Raw genomic sequence first — 25,404 nt, forward strand, 5'->3', positions numbered from 1 at the left:
GTCCGTTTTGTGCAAAAATTTTCACCCCGTGCTTTCCAAAAATCCCCTTATTAACCACCATACACAGGGGCCATTGTCTGCTGCTGCTGTGGTAGTTGGAAGCTGAGCAGAGATTGTTCTGCCACAGGTGATTATGAGCTCTAAGCTTTCATTGGCTACTACAGGCAATGAGTAGAAGAAAACTCACGTGTGAGGTAAGCTGGATAGGGATACAGAGATAGGGGGAGTTTTATCAGAAATGTCTGAGGTAAAACTGGTCCAGTTGCCCATGGAAACCAATCAGAGATCAGCGGGAATTTTAGTGACAGTCACAGTCACTGAAAGAGAAGGTTATTGACAGAGAGTTAGTGACAGTCACTGAAAGAAGCGGTCAGGGGCAGACGGACAGAGGCAGTCACTGAAAGAGACAGTCAGACACTTCTGATGAATCTCCCCATAGACAAAGTGACAGTCAGGGACAGAGACAGCCACTGGAATGAGAGTGCTAGCGGCAAAGACGTCCAAAAAGTTTATTAAAAAAAGGGACTGTCAGCGACAGAGACGGTCAGAGACAGTCTATAGATACATATAAAATATTTTTGTTAACCCATTCTATTTTGTTGTAGCTAAGAGCAGTTTTTTTACTATCCCCGGTAATGCCAGGAGATACAGCTAGTTACATATAAAGCTCAGCCTATTACAGTTTCCATGTACCACACTTATAATATGAAATTGTCACAAATTACTTCCTGCTCTATATGGCTGCCCAACAAGTAAATGAGGGATTTCTGGTCTCTGGAGGACATGTCATCAGAGGCAGATTGGTAGGAGTCTAAAACTGTGACCGTGCACTGATCAATAGTTGCGCACCATAAATATACAGTGGAAAGGGGCTGGCATCAGTAGGCCCTGTGCCTGGTATATTGGCCGTGCCGGAGTCCTGTAACTTAGGAGAATAGGAGGGGAGCTCTTTATATTTACTGTGTTCTTGTGTGCCTGAAACAACAGTGGTGTGAGGTAAGAGTGTCAGACCCTCACTGATAAAGCGTAACAAAACAGAACATTATTCAGATGAACAACAAAGGCATTTTTTTAAATCAACATGCCAGAGGCTATTGGAACCTGTCATGACATGCCCCATGGACTAAACATAATAATAATAATAATCCTATGGTATAAAACTTTTTGGTTATACTCCATTATGTAATTTTAGAGAAAATTCTGTCTTTAACTTTATGCAAATGAGCTTTAAGTTACGGCGACGGTGCTGACAACTAAAAAAACGGACTTCATGTGCTGTATTGTTGCCAGAAAAGATGTATTATATATAAATGTATATAGGAAGGACCCCTAGATGTAAGCTTTTACCTTTTCAAGCTTCTGTTCCATTACAGCCAGGCTTTCTTCAGAGGTCCTAAGTTTCACAGACAAATCGGCAATAATATGGTTTTGCTTCTCGATTTCCGCTTTAAACTCATTTACCATGTAGGAATACTCTTTCTTCAATCTGGAATTTAGAGAACACACACAATATATCACTGCAACAAAGATTCACACATCACTAAATTTACTAAAAAATACAACAAACCAACAAGAGCGCCATATTGTGCTTCAGCGATGCTGCAGAACTCCCGATTCCCCATTAAATTTCTCTGAGCTCACATTTCTACAGAAGCATTTAAAAAAAGAAAAAGACTAGAAATGTGTTCAGCAACCTTTCAAATCACAGTATCTGGGGGCCCCTGTTTTTTCTTTTTTTAGAGAAATGAAGGTCCTATCAATGAACCCAGCATCAACAGGGCATTTGTGGTATATCCTGTGCAATACCAAGACTGCATTACTCTTATAATGGCAATTGCTGATGTCTGAGCAGTTAGGATACTCCACTATGGGTTGTTTTTAGGATATCCTGTTGAAGCACTATAGTTTTATTTACGTGTGCAGTTTGTCTCCCAATTCTTCTGCAGTGGCTTTTTCTCTGTTATAGGCTTTTTCCACTTCTCTAAATTCACTCTTTACAAGGTCTAAATCTGATGTGCTTTGTGCCTGGCTGGCCTTCTCCACTTGTAACGACGCCTCCAGATCCCGAATGCGCAGCTGTGAAAGAGAAGCATCTGGATATTACTGTGTCCCTGCTCATTCCAAGTGGGCAAACCAATGCTCTTTATGTGAAGTTTATTGTCAATTAAACAATTGATTTTACCCCCAAAAAACTCTTATGTCTATGTCTAGGTGCTAAAAACAACCGGCTACAGCCAAGAAGTATACAGTGGGTAAGGAAAGTATTCAGACCCCTTTAAATTTTTCACTCTATGTTTCATTGCAGCCAATTGGGAATATCAAAGATCCCTCAGGATGGAAGGTGAACATTTGTTGGACTGCCATTTTCAAGTCTTTCTTTAGATGCTCAAGTATGTTTAGGTCAGGGCTCTACCTGGGCCAGTCAAGAATGGTCACAGAGTTGTTCTGAAGCCGAGGCTTTGTTATTTTAGCTGTGTGTTCAGGATCATTGTGTTGTTAAGAAGGTGAACCTTCGGCCCAGTCTGAGGTTTTCATCCAGGATATCTCTGTACTTGGCCACATTCATCTTCCCTTCACTTGAAACTAGTCAACCTGTCCCTGGAGCTGAAAAACACCCCCCATAGCATGATGCTTCCGCCAGCACGTGTCACTGTTGGGATTGTATTTAGCAGGTGATGAGAAGTGCCAAGTTTTCTCCACACATATCGTTTAGAATTAATACCAAAATTTTCAATCTTTGTCTCATCAGATCACAGAATATTATTTCCTATAGTTTCGGAGTCCTTCATGTGTTTTTTTTTTTTTTTGCAAACTGTATGTGGGTTTTCATATGTCTTGCACCGAGGAGAGGCTTCTATCGGCACACTCTGACATAAAGCCCCGACTGGTGGAGGGTTGCAGCGATAGTTGACTTTGCGGAACTTTCTCCAAGTTCGACAATGATCTTGGGGGCAGACTGGCTGTATACTGGGGGGACTGTTTGAAATATAGACTGGGGGGGCTAGCTGGATATATACTGGGGGGAGGACTGGCTGGCTATGTACTGGAGGGAGGACTGGATGCCTGTACACAGGGGGAGGACTGGCAGTGTTATATGGCATACTAGTAATAGTAGTTATATTACTGCACATAGGGGGCATTATTATAGTGGCTATGTTCCCGTACCTAGGGGGCAGTTTTATAGTATTTATATTCTTTTACATAGGGGGCAATATTATAGTAGTTATATTCTTGTACATAAAATGCAGTATTATAATATATTTTACTTAGGGACAGTTTTATTGTAATTACATTCTTGTTCATTGGTGAAGGTATTGTAGTAGGGTTGTTTTTGTATATATAAAGCGGTATTAAGTTGTGTTCTTTTAAAAAGGATGCTTTATTTCTGCACAAGGGAGGCATTATAAATCTCTTTCTTTACGCTGTACATGTTGATTAATACCATCTATCAACAGTTTAGTAACTCCCCAAATCACATTGCCACGGCTACTTGCTTTGATTCGCCCACAGAATGGGGACACTTTTAAAAAATTTTACGGGGCCACTATAAATTCCCAGTCCACCCCTGGCCGACTCCATAGCCGGTAAGTGTTTGCTGCATATTGATGACAGCCTTGGGTCACACAAAGGGACTCAAAGAATTACAATGTGCGATTTGTACATTGCAATACATGATGTGTAAAATACCCATATGACAACCTAGGTTTAAAGTACCCTAGGGTCTGATGTACGACTAAGTGATCAACTCAGTTGTAATGTTCAAAATATATGTCCATTGATCACTAAGCAATCAAGTATGTTGTTAGGTGGCAGCACAAATTACTGTATGTAACCTTATTGTTTTGTTAAAATAAATAAAAAAATACTTAAAAAAAAAAATGAAAATAGAAAAAAAAAAAAGTTTAAAAAAACCCTAAAAATTCTTCCCCCCCCCTTTTCCTTAGAACTTATATAAACAGTAAAATTCACAAAACATGTTAGGTATCGTCGCCTCCCAAATTGGCCAATCAAAATATAATAACGGTTATTACCGTGTTTGGCCAAAATTTTCCGTTACAGGGTAAAAGTTTTATTTTAAAAACATAAAAAATTCTATAAAAAGTGATTAAAAGGCTGTATAATCTTAAAAACGATAGCATTGAAAACATCATCAAAAATCGCAAAAAATTACACCAAATACAGCTCTGTACACCAAATTATGATAAAGTTATTAGCGCCAGAACAAGGCAAAATGAACAGGAGGTTTTAATTTTTGTAAATGTTCACAATATTATAAAAAAAACTATATAAATTTGCTATCCCCGTGATTTTACTGACCCAAAGAGTACACGTCATTTGGGGCACTCAGTGAAAGCCGTAAACTCCAAGCCCACAGTCACTGTAAAGTGCAATTTGTTATGCAGAAAACAAGCCCTCATACAGCGTTTTACATGGAGAAATAAAAAAAAGTTATGGTTTTTGGTGGGTGGGGATTGAAAAATTGAAAATGTGAAAAACAAAAAGGGCCTGGTTGTTAAGGGATCAAACACAGCTGGAGTCCAATGAAGGAGTATAACCATCTCAATGAGGATCAGAAGGGAAATGGACACCATGTGAGTTAAATATGAGTATTACAGCAAAGGGTCTAAATATTTCTGACTATGGAATATTTCAGTTTTTAGCAAAAAATAGAAAACATATCTATATTTCTGGTGAGATGGGGTGCAGAGAGAAATATTTTGACCTTACCAATTGGCTGAAATGAAACACACAGTGAAAAATGTAAAGGGGCCTAAATACTTTCCGTAACCACTGTATACTGTTGGATAGACACAAAAGGGTTAAACCAATCTTATAAAGTTATAAAACATTAGCAAGATATGCCATTACTATACTGTCTAGAATCACCGATAAGCTTGCGAAATAAAGATATTGGAGTAGCTCAGCCCATACCCCTTTTATCCTACAGGAGAACTACCTGCAATGCAAAGAGCATGAGCTCTTTGTTGCCCCACCTTCTATCATAAATATATGTTATTGACTTTTGAAAAAGAAAAATTCTTTCAGAAGCAAATTGATATGAGCAAATAAAAAATGTGGGTAAATGTAAACAATTTTCTCAATTGTAAAGTTAAAATATAGACAATGTTAATGGAAATACTGAGTAACTAAAGTTAAAAAAATCAGCACCATAAACTGTTCAGCAATGAACAAGAGGATTCTCTAGAATTTCTTGTTACTGATGACCTATCATATAGGTGATAAATATCAGGAATAGGTGAAGAATAAGAATATTCTTGAGAAATTCTTTATGGGATAAAACAAAATAAAGGTACTTCTATTTCAAATTATCCCACAATGCTTTTCACATACATTATGGTAATTCATGGAGACGACATACTGTATGGCTGCATGAAATCAGGCACAACATTGCAGTGGTGAATCGTTTCAACAAAGTTGCTTTGTAGTAAGTACTCTGATCTACCTGGATTATTTCCGAGTTAAATTTGGACTCCAGATGTGCTGCTCTCTCTGCTTCAACACTCCCTTCCAGTCTCTTAACTCTCTGATTTGTAGCCTGTAGGAGAACAATAAAAGGACATGAGGATGAGAATGAAATAGACAAAGGTTTTAAAGCAGCAAACAATTTTAAAATGCTTCAGATCTTCTATTCTCAACAACTGATGTAGTTCAAGCTCTCATGCTCATAAAACGGGTTGCCCCGGCTTATCCTCTATCCACAGCATAGGTCATAACTAGCTGACTGGAGAGTCCAACTGCTGAGGCCCCCACCCATCAGGACAACAGGACCCCCAGCTCACCACAGAACAGGATCTGTTCTCACTGATGGGTGGAATTACAGGTCAAGCATTCACCCTGCAGCCTCATTCATGGTCCACCAGTCAGGACTTTATGGAAGCCTCTACTCAGTGCAAGACATATGAAAGGCTGCGTACAGTTGAGACAAAGATTGAACTTTTTGGTCTTAATTCTAAGCGGTATGTGTGGAGAAAACCAGCCACTGCTCATCACCTGTGAAATACAATCCCAACAGTGAAACACAGTGGTGACAGCATCATGCTATGGGTTATTTTTTCAGCTGCAGGGTCAGAACGACTGGTTTCATATGAAGAAAAGATGAATGCGGCCAAATACAGAGAAATTCTGTATGAAAACCTCTTCCAGAGTGCTCTGGACCTCAGACTGGACCGGAGGTTCATCTTCTAACAAGACGATGATCCAAAGCCCACAGTTAAAATAACAAAGAAGTGGCTTCATAAAACCTCTGAGGATCCCCAAATTCAGGTGTAAAAAACCATTGCATCATTCCCAAGAAGACTCATGGCTGTACTAGCGCAAAAGCTGCTTCTACACAATACAGAGCAAAGCGGCTGAATACTTATGATTTTTTCCTATTTAATAAATTAGCAAAAATATCTACATTTCTGGGATTTTTTTTCTGTCATGATGGGTGCATGAGTGTACATTAATGAGAAGACACAGTACCCCTGTATTTACACTCACTGCTAACCTAACCTTCTGGTCTGCTGAAGCTCCGTATGCACTGCTTCTCAGGATGCCAATAAGGTGTTGTCTCTCTCCTGTTTGCAGGCTCAGCCTTGCACGTGCTTGAGCTCTGTTTTTGTGATCAGCAGCTCGTCCCTTCCTCCCCCGCTCTGCCTCTCAGCCAGCCTTCTATGCTGGGTGATTTAGCTTCTAACACCCCGCTGACATAGCTGCCCGACTCCCTCACACATTCTGTATCAGGTGTGCTTTTTATACTAACTCGAGTATAAGCCGAGCAGGGTTTTTTCAGCACATGTTTTTCATGTGCTGAAAAAGCCCTGCTCGGCTTAGACTCAAGTATATAGGGTACATATCTAACAGGCAGTGTAGGAGGTTTAATATACATCATTTCTGAATAATGAAATATCAAACTGGAACCATTTAAACGACTTACTTCAAGTTCTTGCTTCAGTCGGTCTTCTCTTTCCAGGCCAAATGCAATCTCACTCTTTTGTCTCCTCACAGTATCTAGATGGCTATTCTTCTCTATATCCAATTCACTTAATTTGTGATGTAATTCCTGGATGTTTTTGCTTTGTTTCTGGGAATAAAAGATTACATTATATAAATATGAACACCTTATGGACCTTTTTGATTTACATATTGCTATATTTTAGCCTTTAAATCTTAAAGGACTACCCTCCTACTCATAAGAAGAGGATCCAGTGAGTGCGACTGAACTACTGAGCAAGTATATAGCTGCAATATCTTGAGCATTTTTGCTAAGGATTTAAAAAACAGTTAGCCTCCCCTTTGTTGTAATATCTAACAAGGAGCTTGCTACTTCTCTGAGGGGAGGGACTGTGCTATAGTGGATCAGTGGGCAGAATAATCACAATTCCTTGTAGTGTGCAAGAAATTGCAATGATTTCAGTGCTTCCACACCAGAAAACGGGCATAGAAGCACTGATAAATCTCCACCTATGGTTGTATGCAGGTAAACTGCGGGTTTGGAAAGCTGGACCTGGTGACAGGTTCCCTTTAAGCATTTGCATTAAAATATAATTGTGTTATAACTTGACATGCACCATGACAGAATCCTCTGTTTAGTCCCAGGGGTTGGTTTTGGTTTGGATGCATTTCAAAAACCAACATGTGACTTGTCTGTTCTGCTCACTCTTCAGCTCTAGGCCCCCACCTTTGTGCTCCTGTACTGCTCCTCCCCCACTGAGGTCAGCTCACCACCCTGTGAGCTCTGTTTCTGTTAAGGTGCACAAAAGGTGGGGGCTGAGAGCTGAGGAGTGAGCAGCACAGTCACATGTTGTTTTTTGAAATGCATCCAAACCAAAGCCCAACCCCTAGGACTACACAAAGGATTCTGACAGGAAGCCAGGTAAGTTACAACACACAGTTATATTGCAATGCAAATACTTAGAGAAGGCAGTAAAGACATTTTTGCAATGCAGGTGTGATGAACTTCTGCAACCGGTCTTTAGTGACAATGAGGTTCCTGGTGACAAGTTCCCTTTAAGTTACACTTATATCATATGTGGATCTGTAATATTTAAGTTCTCTCCACCCTTGTACTGTAAACCCTCATTCTGATCATGCAGCAGGCTCAGGTGTACAATACATCACACTTACCTGCATACACGATTCCAGGCTGGTTTTCTCTGACACAAGTAGCTCCTGTTCTTTCTTCAAATTTTCAATCTCAATATCTTGATCCTTTATGTTACTTTCAAGTTTTTTCTGCGCCTCTTGCCAGCCAAACTGTGTGCTTTGGAAATTTTCTTCTATAGAAAGCATCTTTTGTTGGAGTTCATCAATTTGTGCTGTTTAAATAGTGATGGTTAATATTAATAAACAGTTAAAGGGGTATTCCGGGAATATGAACGTCTGACACAAAAACCCATGATGATATAAATAAATGAATACAACAATAGTCAATGTCATTAGTCACAAAACGGAGCTTAAATAGTTTGATTTTATGATTTAAAAAAGTATGGCCTCTCTAAAGTAGGTGGAGTTATCACTAATATGGCCGCCACTGGAAACTACAAGTCCCATTATCCTTTAGTTCTCAGTAACTCCTCCTACCTCTTATGCTCTGCCCCCAGTGATGATGTAACAGACTTTCTTGCTCTGTTACCATAGTAATGATGTGTAACTGCCATCACTGCACATCACCACAACACTGGCCATACAGGATGCACTGCAACCAACCGACTACAGTCAAAAGTAGTGGTGATCACATGACCTGCCCAGGCAGGTGCAGGACATGTGATGTGGACATGTGACCAGCGCCCATCTTCTGTCCTGTGTATGCTCTGCAACGGACCGCACAGAGGAAATTAACGGACTGATTAAAGGGCCAGTAGCATTTTTATTCTTCATTACAGTCATTACATGTCACCAGCGTTTTCTGCTAAGGGGAGCAAAATTTTAAATAACAACTAATTACACATTAGCTTATATTTTGAGTACCCATTTATATATGAATTATGCTTATTCCTGAAATACCCCTTTAAATTCTATGCCCACTAACTTTATGAAGTATAGATACAGTACATTAGGAGGCAATATGACATCTATAGAAGCCAGTATGTTTCTTAGACAAAAAGTATCATTTGCATATGCAACAGTCTTTCACAATTTGCCATCATTGAGAGAAAGAAACTAGTATGTAACCAAGTACTATAAAATACCATTGACATTCATTATACCGGTTAGTGATCAAATATACAATAGCCATTGTGTTTTATCTTACATTGGTCTCAAAGCACAACATAAAGTAATATTTACAAACATTAATATTTTTGGTATTGGGGTGGGGTAACACATTCCAGGACTATAAATTGCAGGTTTGTCATAGAGGAGGTCCACTGCTGCTATGGTGGTCAGCTCTGCATTTTAACAATAGGTATGTAAAAATATAGAATATCTCTCATGCAGACATATTGGCCATCTTCAGAATATGAAGATTTACCTTTAAAAAGTTCTTGCTTCACAAAGGCATTTTCTTTTTCCTCTTGCAGAGCCATTCTTTCTATACTACATTGCTTTCTTGCTACTGCTAACTCATACTCTAGGCTCTGACGAACGGCTTCTCCTTTCTCCACCTCAGAGCGAAGCTTGGCCAACTGGCTTTCACAAGATGACAACTAGGGGTAGGAAGAAAATGTCATATGAACATTTAACATTGTAAAAATCAAATCTTTATAATCATAGAACATTCAGTAGTCAACCCAGGAGGCCACAAACCACAGCACAGACTCACATATTTAAAGGAAATCCATCACCAGGATAAAGGATTATAAACCAAGCAAGCTTACATGCAGGTGTGTGCCCTAGGATCTGCTCTTCTTTAAGCTCCATATGCCCTTTTTTAAATTAAAAAAGGCTTAAAAATTATTCAAATTAGCCTAAGGGGTGTCAGGCTCAGTTAACTGATACAGTGCCTGGAGCCCATCAGGCTTATTTGCATAATTTTAAAAGCTTTTTTTTTTAAACCAGTCCTAAGAAGCTAAAAGAAGAGCAGATATTGCCAGAGGGGGCACACACCAGTATGTAAGCATGCTTGGTTTACAATCCTTCATCCTGGTGGTAGATGTTACATAGTTCATACAGTTGAAACAAAGACACGTGTCCATCAAGTTCAAGCAAGGAAGGGATTGGATGAGGAAGGGATTTAGGGGAAACAATTCTATATAATATAACCATCAATGTTATTTAGGTGTAAAAAGCCATCTAGACCCTTCTTGAAGCTCTCGGATGTCCCTGCTGTGACCTGCGCCTGAAGCAGGATATTCCACAGATTGACTGTTCGCCTATGCTAATTGAACCTTCTTTTCTCCAGATGGAGAAAGTGCCCCCTCGTCTTTTGATTTGATTTAACCTGGAACATTTTTCCACAGTATATTTTTGTATGGACCATTCATATATTTATACAAATTAATCATGTTCACTCTTAGTCGTCTCTTTTCAAAACTAAAACATTCTAGTTGTTTTAATCATTCCCTCCATACCCCTTATCATTTTTGGGGCTCTTTGTTGTACCCTCTTCAGCTCCAAGGCATCCTGTTAATGGACCGGAGCTCAGAGCTGGACAGCATATTCCAGATGAGGCCAAACCAATGCCTTGTACATAATATTACATCTCTGAGAGTCCATACCACTTTTGATACACGACAAGATCTCGCTGGCTTTAGAGGCAGCTGATTGACATTGCACATGGTTATTTAATCTATGAACTATGAGTACACCCAGGTCCTTCTCTACAAGGGAATCTCCCAGATTTACTCCCCCAAGGACATATTTTGTCCTTTGGATTATTAGCCCCCAGGTGCATAACCTTACATTTATCCACATTGAACCTCATTTGCCAAGTGGATGACCAAACAAGTCACCCTGCAGCCTATGAACATCCTCCATAGACTGTATTACACTACAGAGCTTGGTGTCATCTGCAATAATAGGTATAGTGCTATTAATTCCTTCCTCTATATAATTAATAAATAAGTTAAATAGTTCTTTAAAAGAACCAGCATAAAAGAAGAATACAATCTTAAAAGAAATCTCCCACCAGGGACAAGTATTGTTAACCAAGCACATTACATGCTGGTGTGTGTCCCCTTCCTGCCAGAATCTGCTCTTCTTTTAGCTTCTTATGCTCTTGTTTTTTTTTGTTTTTTTTTTAACTTTAAACATTACGCAAATTAGCCTGAGGGGCTCCAGGCTCCATAGCTGCTAAAAGAGCCCACTCAGGGCACACGCCTGCATGTAAGTGTGCGTGGTATACGGTCATCGATATGTGAGAAAACCTCACATGCTGATGACACTTAGGTCACAAACAGAATGGAGAAGGAGCCATTGTGTGCAAGTTTGTGTGTCAGGTAGATTTACACTGCAGTTTTCCAAACGTAAATATGTGCGTAATATGACTGTTGCCATAGAGACACTAGGGGAAATTTATTTATTTATCAGAAATGTCTAGCTGTTCCAGTTGCCCATAGAAACACTGTATTTGAAGCAGAGGATCCTTTTCTATGGGCCGTAACTTAGAAACACTCAATGTGAGAGATTTCCTTATTGGCTGGCCTGAGTAATTTTTGGTTTCATGTCATACTAAATATCCCTGGCAACACGCACTGCAGTATAAAATGACATGGCAGACCTTGGTAGCACTCAATCAGCTGATCATGGTGCTGTCTGCATTCTCCTTTAATAAGGCCATCCATATACATATGTAAAATAAGAGAGAAGAGCAGCAAAGTCTCACCTCTTCATTATGTTTCGCTACCAGTTCTACAGTCTCATTTTTAGCCTTAGTAAGTTTGTAGCGCAGTTCTGCAATTTCATCAAGTTTTTCTTTTTCACGCTTAAATGGAACAGACCTAAAATATAGACAGTAATGTGTAGAAGAGATTAAAAAAAGTATCAAAGTTCATTCACACTTTGCAATAACTAAATAGTCTTCTAAGTCTTACAACGTATACAATTTGTAAATACTCACTGGTTTGGACTTGGATAAAAAGTAAATAAAAGAGTCGATAATAACAGTGATCAGTGTGATATACTTTTCAAAAATTTTTCAAGTGTCCTTTTTCTTCCTTATTTAAAAGAAATCCACCTTCAAAATTCAGCAAGATAAACCAGGGACACTTATAGATCCAGGCACTGTGACTGTGGTAATCTTCTTATATTTGTTATCCATGGCCTCCTTTCTTCTAACTATGAACATTATGCTTACATTATATGTCTGAAAAGCTTTGTGTGGCCTTAACAGAGCCCCTCCTTGTTTTCCAAGCTTCTACACTAAGCAGGAGCACTTCCCCCTTGCCAATTTAAAAATTAGGCTAAGTAGCAAGAAGGGGTCTATCATAGACCCCCTGTGCTGTAGCATCACAGGCTGGTACACTGTTTTCCCCCTCACCCCTGCTCCCTCTTCACTTCCCACTCCCTCTGTCTGCTGTAATATCAGGGCAGAAGAGGAAGTTTCCTCACACAGTGGGAGGAGTACTCCTGCTTAGTGTAACAGGCTGTAAAGCAACAACTGGTAACATTGCAAAGTAACCTTTGAAAATTATGCTAATGAGTCACAAAGTTGATGTTAGAATGAAAGAGGCCATAAAAAAAAAATATAAGAAGATTATTACAGTCCCGATGCCTGAATCTATGAGTGAGTGCCTTGGTTTATCATGCTGAATATTGATGGTAGAACATCGCACACCAAGGACTTACTGGCTGAACCTGATAAAGTGTCTAATGACTTGAGCTGAATCGTTAAGGGAAATGTTCTCTAGAATTGTAACAAGTTATTCTTAAGCTTCCTTTATTTGTTTATCTAGGATGCAAGTACATGAGAAGGAGCAAAGAAAGGAGCAAAGAAAACAGAACAGAGAAGCGTTTGTCTTTGAAATAGTAAACCAACTAAAAAGTATACGTAAGAACATCCAACTTACAGACGACCCCTAGTTACAAACGACCCTCTGGATGTTGGAAATTTACTGTACTTTAGTTCCAGGCAACAATGATCATCTGTAACAGTTATCACAGGTGTCTGCAGTTAAGCTTTATTGTTAATCCTGGTTCTTATGACTTTGCATTATACAAATAATAGTATTATTTGGTGGAATAGGAACACCCATTTAACCCCTTCCTGCACCTTGATGCAGCTGTACATCATAAGGTGCGAGTAGTAACAACACCATGACATACAGTTAGAACATGCCCAGGCGATCACCTTGGGATCCCAACATTATGTGACAGCTGGGCTCCAGCAATAACAGCTGGGATATCGATAGTCACAGGCCCAGGTGTTTAAGCCTATAGCCCACTCTTTGCGCTGGGTATGAGAGATGCCAATAGTTTCTACGGAGCCCTAAGGGTCCTTCAGTAGATGCCTGTTAGATCGCTCTTTCAGCATGATCTAACATGTTCTTGTCAGACAGTGCAGAATGCATGTATTGCAGTATATTACACTGAACAAATTATCACTGCCTATCTGCCTCTCTGATTATCAGGTACCTGATGCCACTTTGCACATGTGCTCTGCATGGATAGATGCACAGCAGAGCTAAGGACCCACAACCACTGAGGAAGCGAGCCGGGGTACGAGCCGGGGTACGAGCGGGTAGGCTGGGACAGCAGAGTCTACTGGGCATGGAGTGACGTTTGCTCAAGCTCCACGAAGAGGCTACTCCACACCACAGCAGCCTTCTAGCCAGAAATTGGTATATTTATAATAAAAGCTGTTTAGTGAACATAGTATTCTAGTATTAGATAAAGATAGATTAGGGTTTAGTATGTAAGTGGCAACCTACCATCAGATCTACTTAAAAAGGTAGATATCTGACGGTAGGTTTTCTTTAACTAGCAAATCAAAAAGTCACACTGCAGAGAACTAGTGCAATTAGAATTAGGAGCACAACTGGTTAATAACAGATTCCATGTTCTGGAGCTACATGAGCTCTACAATAAAAATGACTATTAATCACAATCTTACCTTTTAACTTCATTAGCAGCGGTGTGGTTTTGAGAAATGAACGTCATCTTGTCCATGTTCGCAGCTGTTATGCTCTGAACAGGACAATGTCTGTTATGTTAAATTGGTCCTTTTCTTCCAGACACGGAGCACCATGATGACATCTTATATGGATTTATGACTGTGTGTGAAAGAAAAAAAATGTAATTATTAAAGGAAGAACATTAAACCCTTTATGAAGAAAGGCACTGTGCCGTAGCCCCAGCTCTCCGTCAGTGAACTAATTTAATATTTAATCTCTGGAAAAAAACAAGGACACCAAACCACCAGCAAGTCACTAGTGTATTTAGTCACAGGACACATATTCATTACATTAGGGCATCCTTTCATCAATGTAAGCGAGTGGATGGTGTACTACCTATGGGCATACATATACATAGAAATCTAACACAAGGAGATCTGCACAGTGACAAACTGGAGAATCCTACACTATTCATATGTTATTCTTTGTAGAAGTTTCTGAGTAAACTGACCACTGATTGTTAATAAGTAGTGATTTTCTCATAATCCTCTGGGTTGTGCAGTTCCTTGAAGAAATGTAAGAAAAAACTGCCGAAGTGGCATTTCTCAACACAAACAACACTTACTGGACACTGTCCTTCTCTTTTAGAAGAGTTTTCAATGTACTCATAAATGTCTAAGAAGAAAAACCAAAGAACAGCACAATTCAAAGGTTTTAGGAATCATGCTCCAGAATAGAAACTGAAGCAATAATACAACTATTAAAGTCAGGAGAGGTAATACATCTTCATGGAGATTTTTAGGCAAACTATAACCATTCTGAAAATGCAGGGCTATCTGCTGGCATAGAGCAGGTGGAGATGGCAAGAGATTCAGTATAACTAGCATTTTATATATTTTAGGTTCTCCCAGGATCGGGAACAGTTCTAGAAAATTATACATGGTGCCCCATCTGCAGGCAGCTTGTTATAGGGCAGAAAGAGGAGACTATACAATGCTGCCTGTTCTGTGTTTAGAGCAGTAAAACATGGGTGTATAGATAAATATTTTGCTGATTCCACTCTAGTTCTAACCACAAAAAGGTGTAAAGGAGCCTCCACAAAGTCCTAGCTCTTGGATGCTACTTTTAAGTAGTGTGAGAGGTGAGTGACTTCTAGACAGGCCTCTATGGTGCGCTTATAGACATTTTGTCCAGTTGATAAATAGGGCGCTAGTTCGGAGGAACCAGGCCTTCTGACCTAGCTGTTGGGAACAGCTATTATATGTGGGCACACACTCCCAGAAATCAAACCGGCAGTAGAGAGCGTTATTTGACGTGTTGAAAAGCACAAGCAACTCTATGAGTTTTGTTTTCCACTACCCAGACACAGATGGCACCTTCAGTACATATGCTTGTATCTTCCCATTACGTGTCTTGGGACCATTGCCTTCGTCTGCAGTGTAGACTGGAGTGAAGAAATCTGCACTGTATCCTCTTTAGTAATGAACCTGGGTTCTTTTTGTAATTCAATGGTAAATGTTTTTGAGTATGGTGGCCTTGTGGTGAGCATGTGAATCCTGCCTATTACTGTGGAGCAACACACTGGGGCTTGTTCACTAAGGGTCGTCAGACTGTGCGCCGGTTTTCGGGGATTGCACGGCTTGGACTAGTATTTAGCAAGTGTCTGCAACAGGATTTTGGGGCACGCTACTGATTTTTGGCACAGCTGTGCTGGCTTCCACGCAATACAAATTGGGGGGGGGGGGGGGGGGGCGTGCCGCCAGACCATCCAAACAATTCGGACAGAGTGTGGGATTTAACATTCAAATTGTGCCGCAAGCCCAAGCACTTACATGCACCACAAAAAAGAAGGTAAACTCTGTCGGACCTGAACAGGGAAGTGACACCTGCAGGATGCACAATCTTAGTTAATCGCAGCAGAGTGCATTAACGTAGGACTATGCCCCAATGTCCCAACTACTGGTCATAATCTGGGGAGCCACCACATACAGCAGACGGTAATCCTTCAAGTTAAGGGACACTAACAGTGCAATGACATGTTCAGGACATCCTCCACCTGTGCTGCCTTTAATGGCAGGACTTACATCTGGGATTTCTTAGCCTCCTCAACTAAAATTTCCTAGGAATGTCTTCCTTGGTCAGTAGAGATGAGCGTACCCAACATTCAATTTCCGGTTTGGCCGCATGACCCAGACATACTACTGGATTGGCAACCATACAGCCAATCCAACAAATGAACGGCCCTTACAACTAGCCATGGCTATGAGTAAATGGCCAATTGTAGTCATGGCTAGTTGTTATATGAATATGCACGGTGTATATATATTATTATTGTATATGTAAATAATTCTTATAAATACATCTAGTGTGTGAGCGTAAGCACATCTGCCTTATCGAGTGTTTAGTTGCTTGGATACATGATCTATAGCCTGATTTGCAGGGTATACTGAGTATTTACTGTGCAGCCCCGAAAGACTTGTTTCAGGTTATTGCGCGAGCAATAAGTAATACTGTCACATGATTTAGCAGTCATTGCTTATTGGCTCTGGCTTAATATACTATGCAAGTTGTGACCCAGATGGCGGCTAATCTAAGATGTGTTGAGGACGGCCGTATCCCTGGTACCAGAGTGTAGTTAAAATTTAATATGATATGGCTAAGATATGAGATCCTTCCTGTAGTACCACTGTTGTGTCCGTCATTGGGAATCTCTACCGACATTTTGGTCCACTGAGGCAATTAACTTTTTTTTTTCTGTGCACCACCACCTGTGGTCTTTATATATTTTTTACCAGTTCATGAAAATTAATAAAATTGATTTTTTTTTATTTACTTGTAGTGTTTTTTTGGCAACCATAGTTACTATGTTACTGGCGTCCATTTGATGGATTGGGCGTTCGGTTGCCAATTTAGAGTAAGGCGTCCGAACCTGAACGTGGAATTTAAACATCGGGTTCACTAATCACTAGATGAGATTAGAATGCCTAGTTTTAAGATTAATCGACAAGTAAGCTTTTACACAATAGACTGCAAACTGCTTCTATTAGTGTGTAGGAACTATAGGCCCAACTGCAATATCTTTGGGACACTGAGTTCCATGATAATATTTGGAACCTGTATTCCTTCATGGCGACCCGTATCATCCCATATCATCCTAGAGACAGTCCTACCAGGATACTCGAGCTTCCAGTTCGTTTTACAGGTTTCTACAACAATCTTTGTAACCACTTATTAATATCTTCATAACTTCCTAATATAGTTTAATTTTGATTACATTTGATTGATTCCAAAAACATGTTCACAACACTGGTCACATAACCAACTCTATGGACGTGATTTCCTCTATACTACCTAGTGGCCCTGGGAATACTCTGAATACCAGTGACGTTCTTTTAATGAAAACACTCGTAGATCTTGCATGAATCCCCCAGGTATAGTAAAAGGGGAACTACAAGCCCCAGCACGCCATATAAAGTTAGGACTGAGACGACATCGGGGGCAGGCCGGGGCACTCACCTGCTCCATAGCTCCTCCAAGGCTCCAGCCGTTGTTATTGATGACGTCCCTCCGGGTGCTGGGTCCCGCTGCAGCGACCGCCGGAACAATCTCCGGCCTCTGATTGGTCGAAACGGTTCTCTCCGAGAGCTGATTGGTGGAAGGAAGCAGCCGGATTCCACTCTCCGGTGGGACTCCCAGTTACTATTAACAACGAGGAGGACGCTACGGAAGCCGATTAGGGTTAAAAATCTAGCAGTAGAGTTGAGTTCGCTTTAATATACAGATTACTCAGGAAATTGGAGTACCCGGTACATAGAAAGTAACACACTGTTATTTGTATATAATCTGCTTATCTGAATAACAGTAATATGACAAGGTGGAGTACTTGTTAGAGAAGGCTCATTGCAGTAACACCGATGACCAGTAGGTGCCACTGACAGGATAAGATAGTGTGCGCCTTATGTTTTCTAGCGAGGATCGTCATTCAATGTCCACCATTCATTTACAGCAGCGCTCTGTCAGAACTCCCACCAATCAGGCCGCAGCGGGCGTGGCCTACAAGATGATCCCTCCACTAACAGACAGAAGGTGTCAACATTGAACAAGAAAAACTTTATTGGATATTCAGCTCAGATATTATACTTCCTTTATGGGCCCCTGACTTGCCCCTCCTCGTTCTTGTGGAGCTTTGATCCCTTGGAGGGTCCGAGTCAGGTGCGGGGTCACTGCTCGTCTGTGAGGAGGTTCTGTGAGAAGTCACCACTGGCAGGTGAGGGGATCTCTAGTGACTATTCATGTCCTGGGCTTCTAGCTGCTGCAATACATGGACTATTATAATGTACAGCTGATTATTAATGTCCTGCTGCTGTAATATTTAAAATATTATAATGTACAGCTGACTATTCAGGTCCTGCTGCTGTAATACGTGACATATTATAATGTACAGCTAACTACTCATGTCCTGCTGCTGTAATATATCAAATATAATGTACAGCTGACTATTCATATTCTGCTCCTGGCTGCTGTAATACATGAAATATTATAATGTACAGATGACTATTCGGTCCTGGGCTTCTAGCAGCTGTAGTACATGAAATATTATAATGTACAGCTAACTACTCATGTCCTGCTGCTGTAATATATCAAATATAATGTTCATCTGACTATTCATATTCTGCTCCTGGCTGCTGTAGTACATGAAATATAATGTACAGCAGGCTATTCATGCCCTGCTCATAGCTGGTGTAATACATTAAATATTAGATTATTATAATGTACAGCAGACTATTAATCTACTGGGCTATTGGCTGGTGTAATAGATGAAATATTAGATTATTAAAATGTACTGCTGACCATTTATATCATGTTTCCGGGCTTGATAGATTAAATACTGTATTATGATAATGTACAGCATACTATTCAGGCCCTGAGCTCCTACCTAGATGGTGTGATAGACAAAATATTATATTATTTTATGGTGATGACTGATGCATAGAGGACTACGACGTGTGTGACAAAAAGTTAGGACCATAAGTATGGGACAAATGATGGGAGGCCATGCATTTGCTTGTCAGACGAAACCCTTGTTGGTGTATGCTCACTCAGTACTGTAGGCTTGTTTGCAGATTTCTCACATACATACTATTTTGAGGCAGAAAATCTTCCAAATGTATCATCATGAAACCTTTTAAACATATGTCTTTATATAGCACCATGATATTCCACAGAGCTGTGTATATACAAAATAGGACATTACAGAGCAATAACTTTGTAGGAATGAGGGCCCTGCTTATCTGAGATGTGCTCCACTTTCTATTTAACCCCTTTAACCAGCTGATGACTGGTTCAAGCAGCAACATTTATTTATAAAATTATTTTATTCCATTCCCTCGTAAAGAATGGCTGGGCCATTATACAAGCTGTTATCCCTCTTGTGTCACCCACTCATCCTCTTAGACTGTAAGCTATTGCGAGCAGGGCCCTCCTATTGTTCCATACTACAATGTAATTACTCTGTAATGGTTTATTTTATTTGTATATGTTCACCATATTCTGTAAAGCACTACAGAATTTGATGGCCAGTATATGGTGAAGATTATTATTATTTATTGGAGTACGATTGAGACACCTTTTGCATTTGTTTTAAAATGTACTGTTAGTCTGGCCAATGGGGCTACCACAAAACCGAAAAAAAGGTTGTATATGATTACCAGAATTATACATAAAGATGGGTGCTAGGTACCAACTAACAAGGCTCAAATCGATTCTAAGTCGGCCTCTCAATAAATAATAGCATTACCAAAAATACAGATTGAGACCACCAATATCAAAAGTATAAAATACTATTTCATTGGGTACACATTAAAAAAAAAAGTGGAAGATAAAAAAAAAACAAAGGTGGATGCACAGACTGAGTGTGCTGGACAGCAAGATATGAGGGGTACAGGAATAATATGCAGTATACATCAAACTCCGAGAACAATAATAATGGATCTGGCTAAAATATGTCTATTCTGAGGTAGAAGACTAAAGTGCAACAAAAGTAAAACCTATAGAGTTAAGCCCTAAACAATTACGTATATCTGAAAGGAACAAGTTTTCCCACCCCAATAAACGGCTACCAGATCCAAAAAAAAAAAAAAAAACATATTTAAGCCCAAAAATGTACAGAGGATGATTAGGTGGCTAACAGGACGTCTCTTTAGTCTCACCTTTACAACATTTTTTTCTCTAGTGATTCAAGATTAAAAAACCAAGTAATTGGTCACCTGGTAAACATCATAAAGCTGGAGAACCTTGCTGCATATCTCCTAAACTTTGGCCTCTTCCACCAGTGGTAAACTCCTAGCTGGCAGGATCACATTTCATTGCACCTGATTCTGGGTGCCAGGCGCTTAAATTACTGTACAATTGCTTTGCTTTTGTTTGCAAACACATTACAAAGTGTAAATGAGTCAGCTTCATACTGTGTTATAGGATGCTGCCATTACTTTAAGCACACATTATGCAATGAATTCTGGGAGGGGATTTGTCTTCCATGAACCCCTGTATACCAGTCTCAAAGATTAGAGCTCCACGCTCTGTCTATATCTCTGCTTTGAGCAGCTTCACAGTTCCTCGGAAGAAAGAGACGGCACAGCTACAGTAAGTAAATACAGTTCCCACCCTATCTATAAGGTGTAATGGGTACTAAAAACCTCCAAATATGAAAAAGGACTAACAGGTTAGGGATAAACAACTCTCCAACTCTGTTTGGTACCGTTAGGCGAAGTACATACAGCCTGTTCAGACCAATGTATGAGACATGGCTAAGTTTCTTAAAGGGGTTCTCTGGGATTTAATTTATATATAGTATAAATATGCCTGGGGGCATAAAAATAACAGAGCATATACACCCCCACTCTGGCGCTCTGGTTTATTGTGGGGCCACCCCTCACTCAGGATACAGAGGCTCAGGGCTGATAAAGCGTCAATAGCTGCATATCAGCTACAGCAGCAACTTAGTTGCAGACACTTATGATAACTATTGCAGCCTTGGGCTAATGTTCAGTATATTTCCAGCATCCCGAGGGCACCGCCAGATATCATATTGGGCAGAGAGGTCCATCTGTCACTAGGGGCACTATTATGTATTTTGGGCCTGCATTTACTAAATTTCTAAAACCACTACAAGTACATTTTATATCACATTCCATGGTTAAAGAGAACCCGTCATGCAAAATAACCCCCCTAAACTAAATATATTTTCATAAACTGCCATTAGAGAGCATTGCCTCTATCCCTTCATTGTCCCTCTACATGCCTGTAAACTTAAGCAATGAGGTCCTAAAGCTGTATGCAAATGACCTGTGAAATGTCCAATGAAGCATTAGCATATTCAAGCTGTCCACCTTATTCATGAGTGGGAGACACAGCCACACCCCCAGTGCATGACTGACAGCCTGTATAATGATGTGAGGCTGTATAATGATGTGCTTCCTGGTGCTGGTGCCCCCTGCAGCCTGTGTGTGCATGTGCGTGTGTTTAGGAGAGATACAGCAGCTCCAGGCAGCCATGTTACAGCAGAACATGTCAGATTCATGTGTAGCTGATGTCTGTGTCTCTGTGTATTAGGAGGATGCAGCATGTCAGCAGATGCAGCACACACACTAGCCATGCTTTACTATACATTACACACAGACATGAGCAGGGGGAGGAGAGGGGAGGGGTAACAGGGGTGACATCACTGCCTCTGACCATGTGACCAGCCTCATTTACATGATAAAAAATAGATGATTTTACAATGAATAATGTATGAATTGACTAGATAAAGGCTGGGATGGGATCCTTGTGAGCTGCTCCAACAGGTAGAGGTGACAGGACTAGTGACACAGACCTGATGACAGGTGTCCTTTAAGGTATTGTACATGAGAGGTATGTCAGAGGCTGAATATATGTGGACTATGAAATATTCTACACCTATAAAGCCTGCTGAATATCGCTGTGCTGTGTGAAGATGGCTGGTAAGTGTCTTATCTATACACATGAGATAGTAGGAGGACCCGGAGAAGGCTTGGGGAAACGTGCACAGTGGATAAGCAGCTGATCCCCCTCCCTTCCCATGTCCCACCTATCTGCACTATGTATGGAGAGGCGTGCGTGTGGCCCGAGGGTGGAGCTGGCTGCAGTGTGACTTGTCAAAGTCTTCTGCTTGATACAGTAGCCTGTGTACGACTGCTCAAGTCCTGGGTGACGCTGGCTTGTATTGTGAGTGGGGTTTGAGGTCCGGCTACTTCTGTATTGTAAGTATCTGTGTGTTTCTGCACATAATAATAGATATATCTGTTAGTGAAAGCTGAGCAAATCCTGAGTGTCTTGTATACCGATATAAAAAATACTCAGTTCTGTTGTGTGATGGAGGAAATGTATTAAATATGCCAGAATTCTATGACCTTTTACTAAAATAAATCTACATAGAACGTCCCCACTTCACGGGGGAGGAGGTTAGCAAGTCCTGCACTCCAAAATTCTGATATTAAAACACTTTTCTAGGTTGTTTGTTTTTTTTTTTTACTTAGCAGAACGGAGTTGTATTGTGGCCATAGTTGGCCTGTCTGGCTGTTTCTACACCCGATTTATCAACTGCAACTTTCTAAAATGTTCCAACAATTGCCAGAGTCTTGCTCCTAGAGATATTAGATACTGTGATAGTTTACGGTGGCTTTGTTATGCTTTTAACCCATTGTAAACTAACATAAAGCGCTGTGTGTCATAACCAAAGCAATCATACAATACTGTATGCTTATAGTTGTGCCATACAGAGTTCTGTATGTGTGGCCAATGTTCTGTTGTTAGTTTGTTGGTACACATAACTACGGTAATACAGCGTGATTGGAATATTGTTTATAATTGCTTGGGATGCACAATGTATCAAAACCTTGATTCTTGTGCGATACTTTCATACTCCCTTCAATACTGAATGACATCTGCTGTTGTACAGATTGCTAGTAGCTGTCTGCAGGGGAATCCCCAGAGGAGACATCGGGCAGGGAATCGGCTGTGTTGGGTGTGTTTTCATCAGGGAAATACCATGAACTGTCCATATATGGTGTTTCTCCCAGGTCTACCCCTGACGCAAGGGCTCTAAATAATTCATTTTATTCAATTAAATAATTGTTTTGCCCAGACAGGCATTTAAACTCACTAAATGGTGTCCGCGCAAAACTTTGCCCAAATTATACGCCCCGAAGCTACATACGGCTACTGATAAGTCTCTATCTATTAGTCTATGGACTTACTGGTTGTCATTGGAAAGATTTTATGTAACCAAGATCGTCATTATAGCCTCCATAGAGTTACACTGTGACACAAGTTCAATGCACTGATATATAGAGAGTTAATAATAAATAATAATAATTCTTTATTTATATAGCGCACACAGATTACGCAGCGCTGCACAAGCATTTCAAATTGGTCGAGTTTTTTATTTTTTTTTAATATAAGCAGTACAATTAAATTGAATTAATAAAAATGCATAAGACAAAATAAATTATGCATTTTTTGTTAACATTATCAGGATAAATTCACCCTTATTAATCGAATGTGTTTCATTGAAAACTCATATGCGATTGGGCTGAGCCCCACAACCAGACATTTGCATTGCATTTCTAAATGCCCCATGTGACCGCACCATAAACATTACTTTTTTCTTTTCTTGCCAGTATCTTATTGGTATAAAGTATTCCGATACTTCTCCGGGTTTAGGTATTGGACCCAAAATTCTGGTATCTGTGCAACCTGAATAATAGACAATTATAAATTTGTTGTCACTTTCCCACAAGCTTTAGATAAACGTTAATATGGACAACTCCTCTAATACAATACAATGAAATAAAAGATTATCCACACGTGGAAAATCCACATTCAATGGGGCTTATTTAGTTAGGGTCCCGCGACCACATTTTTGTCAAGTTTCCCGACTTTTTGGGGATCGCGTCTCCTTTCACCCGACACAAATCGGGGGTGGGCCATCAGCCGATGCGACGGATTTGGACTATGCGCGGGATGTAACATTTAAATTTGTGTCGCAAGCCATGCACTTACATAAACCAGGAAGAAGAAGGTGAACTCTGGTGGACGGGGAAGCGACACATGCAGAATGTCGGGCACACGATCTTCGTGAATCGTGGCAGAGTTCATCTTCGTCGAACAGTCCGGATCGGGGATTGCGCAGGGACTGGGTAAGTAAATGTGCCCCAATGTGCACAATTTTATGTGCATTTTTTTCATGTGGATTTGTCTATTTAGTGTTGCTAATTTTCCACGTGTGTTTTTTTTTTTTTAAACCAGTTTTGCTTCACCTGCATTGAAAATCTGCATTTAATCTGCACCATGATGCAGATTTTTTGCTTGAAATTATGTCAAATCAAGTGAAACAAAACTGGTGGAAAATTAGCAACACTAAATAGACAAATCCACATGAAAAAAACGCACATAAAAATTGTGCACATCCCCGATCTGGACTGTCCGACAAAGGTTAACTCTGCCGCGATTCACGAAGATCGGGCACCCGATTTTATGCATGTGTCGCCTTCTTCTTCCTGGTGTATGTAAGTGCATGGCTTGCGACACAAATTTAAAGGCTAAATCCCGCGCGTTGTCCGAATCCGTCGGATAGGCCGATGGCCCACTCATTTAGACGGTGTGTCCTGCTGCTCATCTGCAAAAAAATGCGGACGTGATGTCTGTGATCAGTCTATATTGTATCCGTACGTCATCCATTTTTTTTCACATATGCAAATAAAGCTGATGGGTTTCTAATCTACTTCTTGCCCTGCTCAGTTGGTTGTCTAGCAATATTTGAAGAAAAGACAGTCTGCATACGGATGTCATGCATGTGACGTCCATTTTTTTTGCATAGCCATTGACTTCTATGGCTGTACATGGTCCACACATGAGACAAAATAATTCATGCTGCAAATTTTTTCTCACTGTCTGCACATCCGTAAAAAAAAAATGGACATGTGAACAGAACCATAGGAAACAGTGGGTCCGTTTCCTATACGCAAAAAAAAGGATAGCACACGGACATGAAAACCCCCTTCTACATAAGCCCTAAATTATACTATGTGCAATGTGTTTAGTCCATGGGATTGGACCAACATATGGAACAGCAGCCGGGCTCCTGCTACAACTGCCATGATCAGTGTGAAAATCGATTGTGGCTATTTAACCCAGTACTGACTGCAGTGTCTATTGTGATCTAAGGTGTGAATTTCTCCACTACCCGCACTGTGGATGGTGGGCTTCCATGCATTTGAATTGCACCCATGAGATCATTAAATATTGTTGACATGGTACTGACCAGTACAATTAAGGTTACATTTTTGTTATGCCATATGTTAAACTGTGAAATATGTTACTCCTTTTTTCA

The 25,404-nt window shown here is 40.3% G+C and overlaps 2 protein-coding genes across 5 annotated transcripts in view; one reads left to right on the top strand and one right to left on the bottom strand.

The window, feature by feature from the left end:
* The window catches only part of CCDC171 (coiled-coil domain containing 171), a 41,579-nt gene extending 24,864 nt beyond the window's left edge, over positions 1–16,715 (bottom strand). Inside the window, exons 1-10 of the mRNA XM_072139403.1 lie at positions 16,679–16,715; positions 14,620–14,669; positions 13,994–14,091; positions 11,768–11,882; positions 9,476–9,650; positions 8,131–8,321; positions 6,941–7,087; positions 5,465–5,557; positions 1,916–2,076; positions 1,348–1,486 (exon numbers count right to left, since the gene is read on the bottom strand). Of these exons, the coding sequence (XP_071995504.1) occupies positions 1,348–1,486; positions 1,916–2,076; positions 5,465–5,557; positions 6,941–7,087; positions 8,131–8,321; positions 9,476–9,650; positions 11,768–11,882; positions 13,994–14,091; positions 14,620–14,669; positions 16,679–16,715 (1,206 nt within the window). The remainder of the gene's footprint in view (positions 1–1,347; positions 1,487–1,915; positions 2,077–5,464; positions 5,558–6,940; positions 7,088–8,130; positions 8,322–9,475; positions 9,651–11,767; positions 11,883–13,993; positions 14,092–14,619; positions 14,670–16,678) is intronic.
* A 1,520-nt stretch (positions 16,716–18,235) lies between these two features.
* The window catches only part of ACO1 (aconitase 1), a 37,066-nt gene continuing 29,897 nt past the window's right edge, over positions 18,236–25,404 (top strand). For 2 of the 4 annotated variants that reach the window (XM_072154148.1, XM_072154177.1), the window contains exon 1: positions 18,236–18,261. The gene's annotated coding sequence lies outside the window, so the exon portion shown is untranslated. Of the gene's footprint in view, positions 18,262–20,617; positions 20,637–22,148; positions 22,274–25,404 lie in introns of those variants that run through there. The other 2 variants (XM_072154169.1, XM_072154159.1) reach the window with 2 other exon arrangements.

Source organism: Engystomops pustulosus, chromosome 1, assembly GCF_040894005.1.
Source record: "Engystomops pustulosus chromosome 1, aEngPut4.maternal, whole genome shotgun sequence".
In the NCBI taxonomy this organism is placed as follows: Eukaryota; Metazoa; Chordata; class Amphibia; order Anura; family Leptodactylidae; genus Engystomops; species Engystomops pustulosus.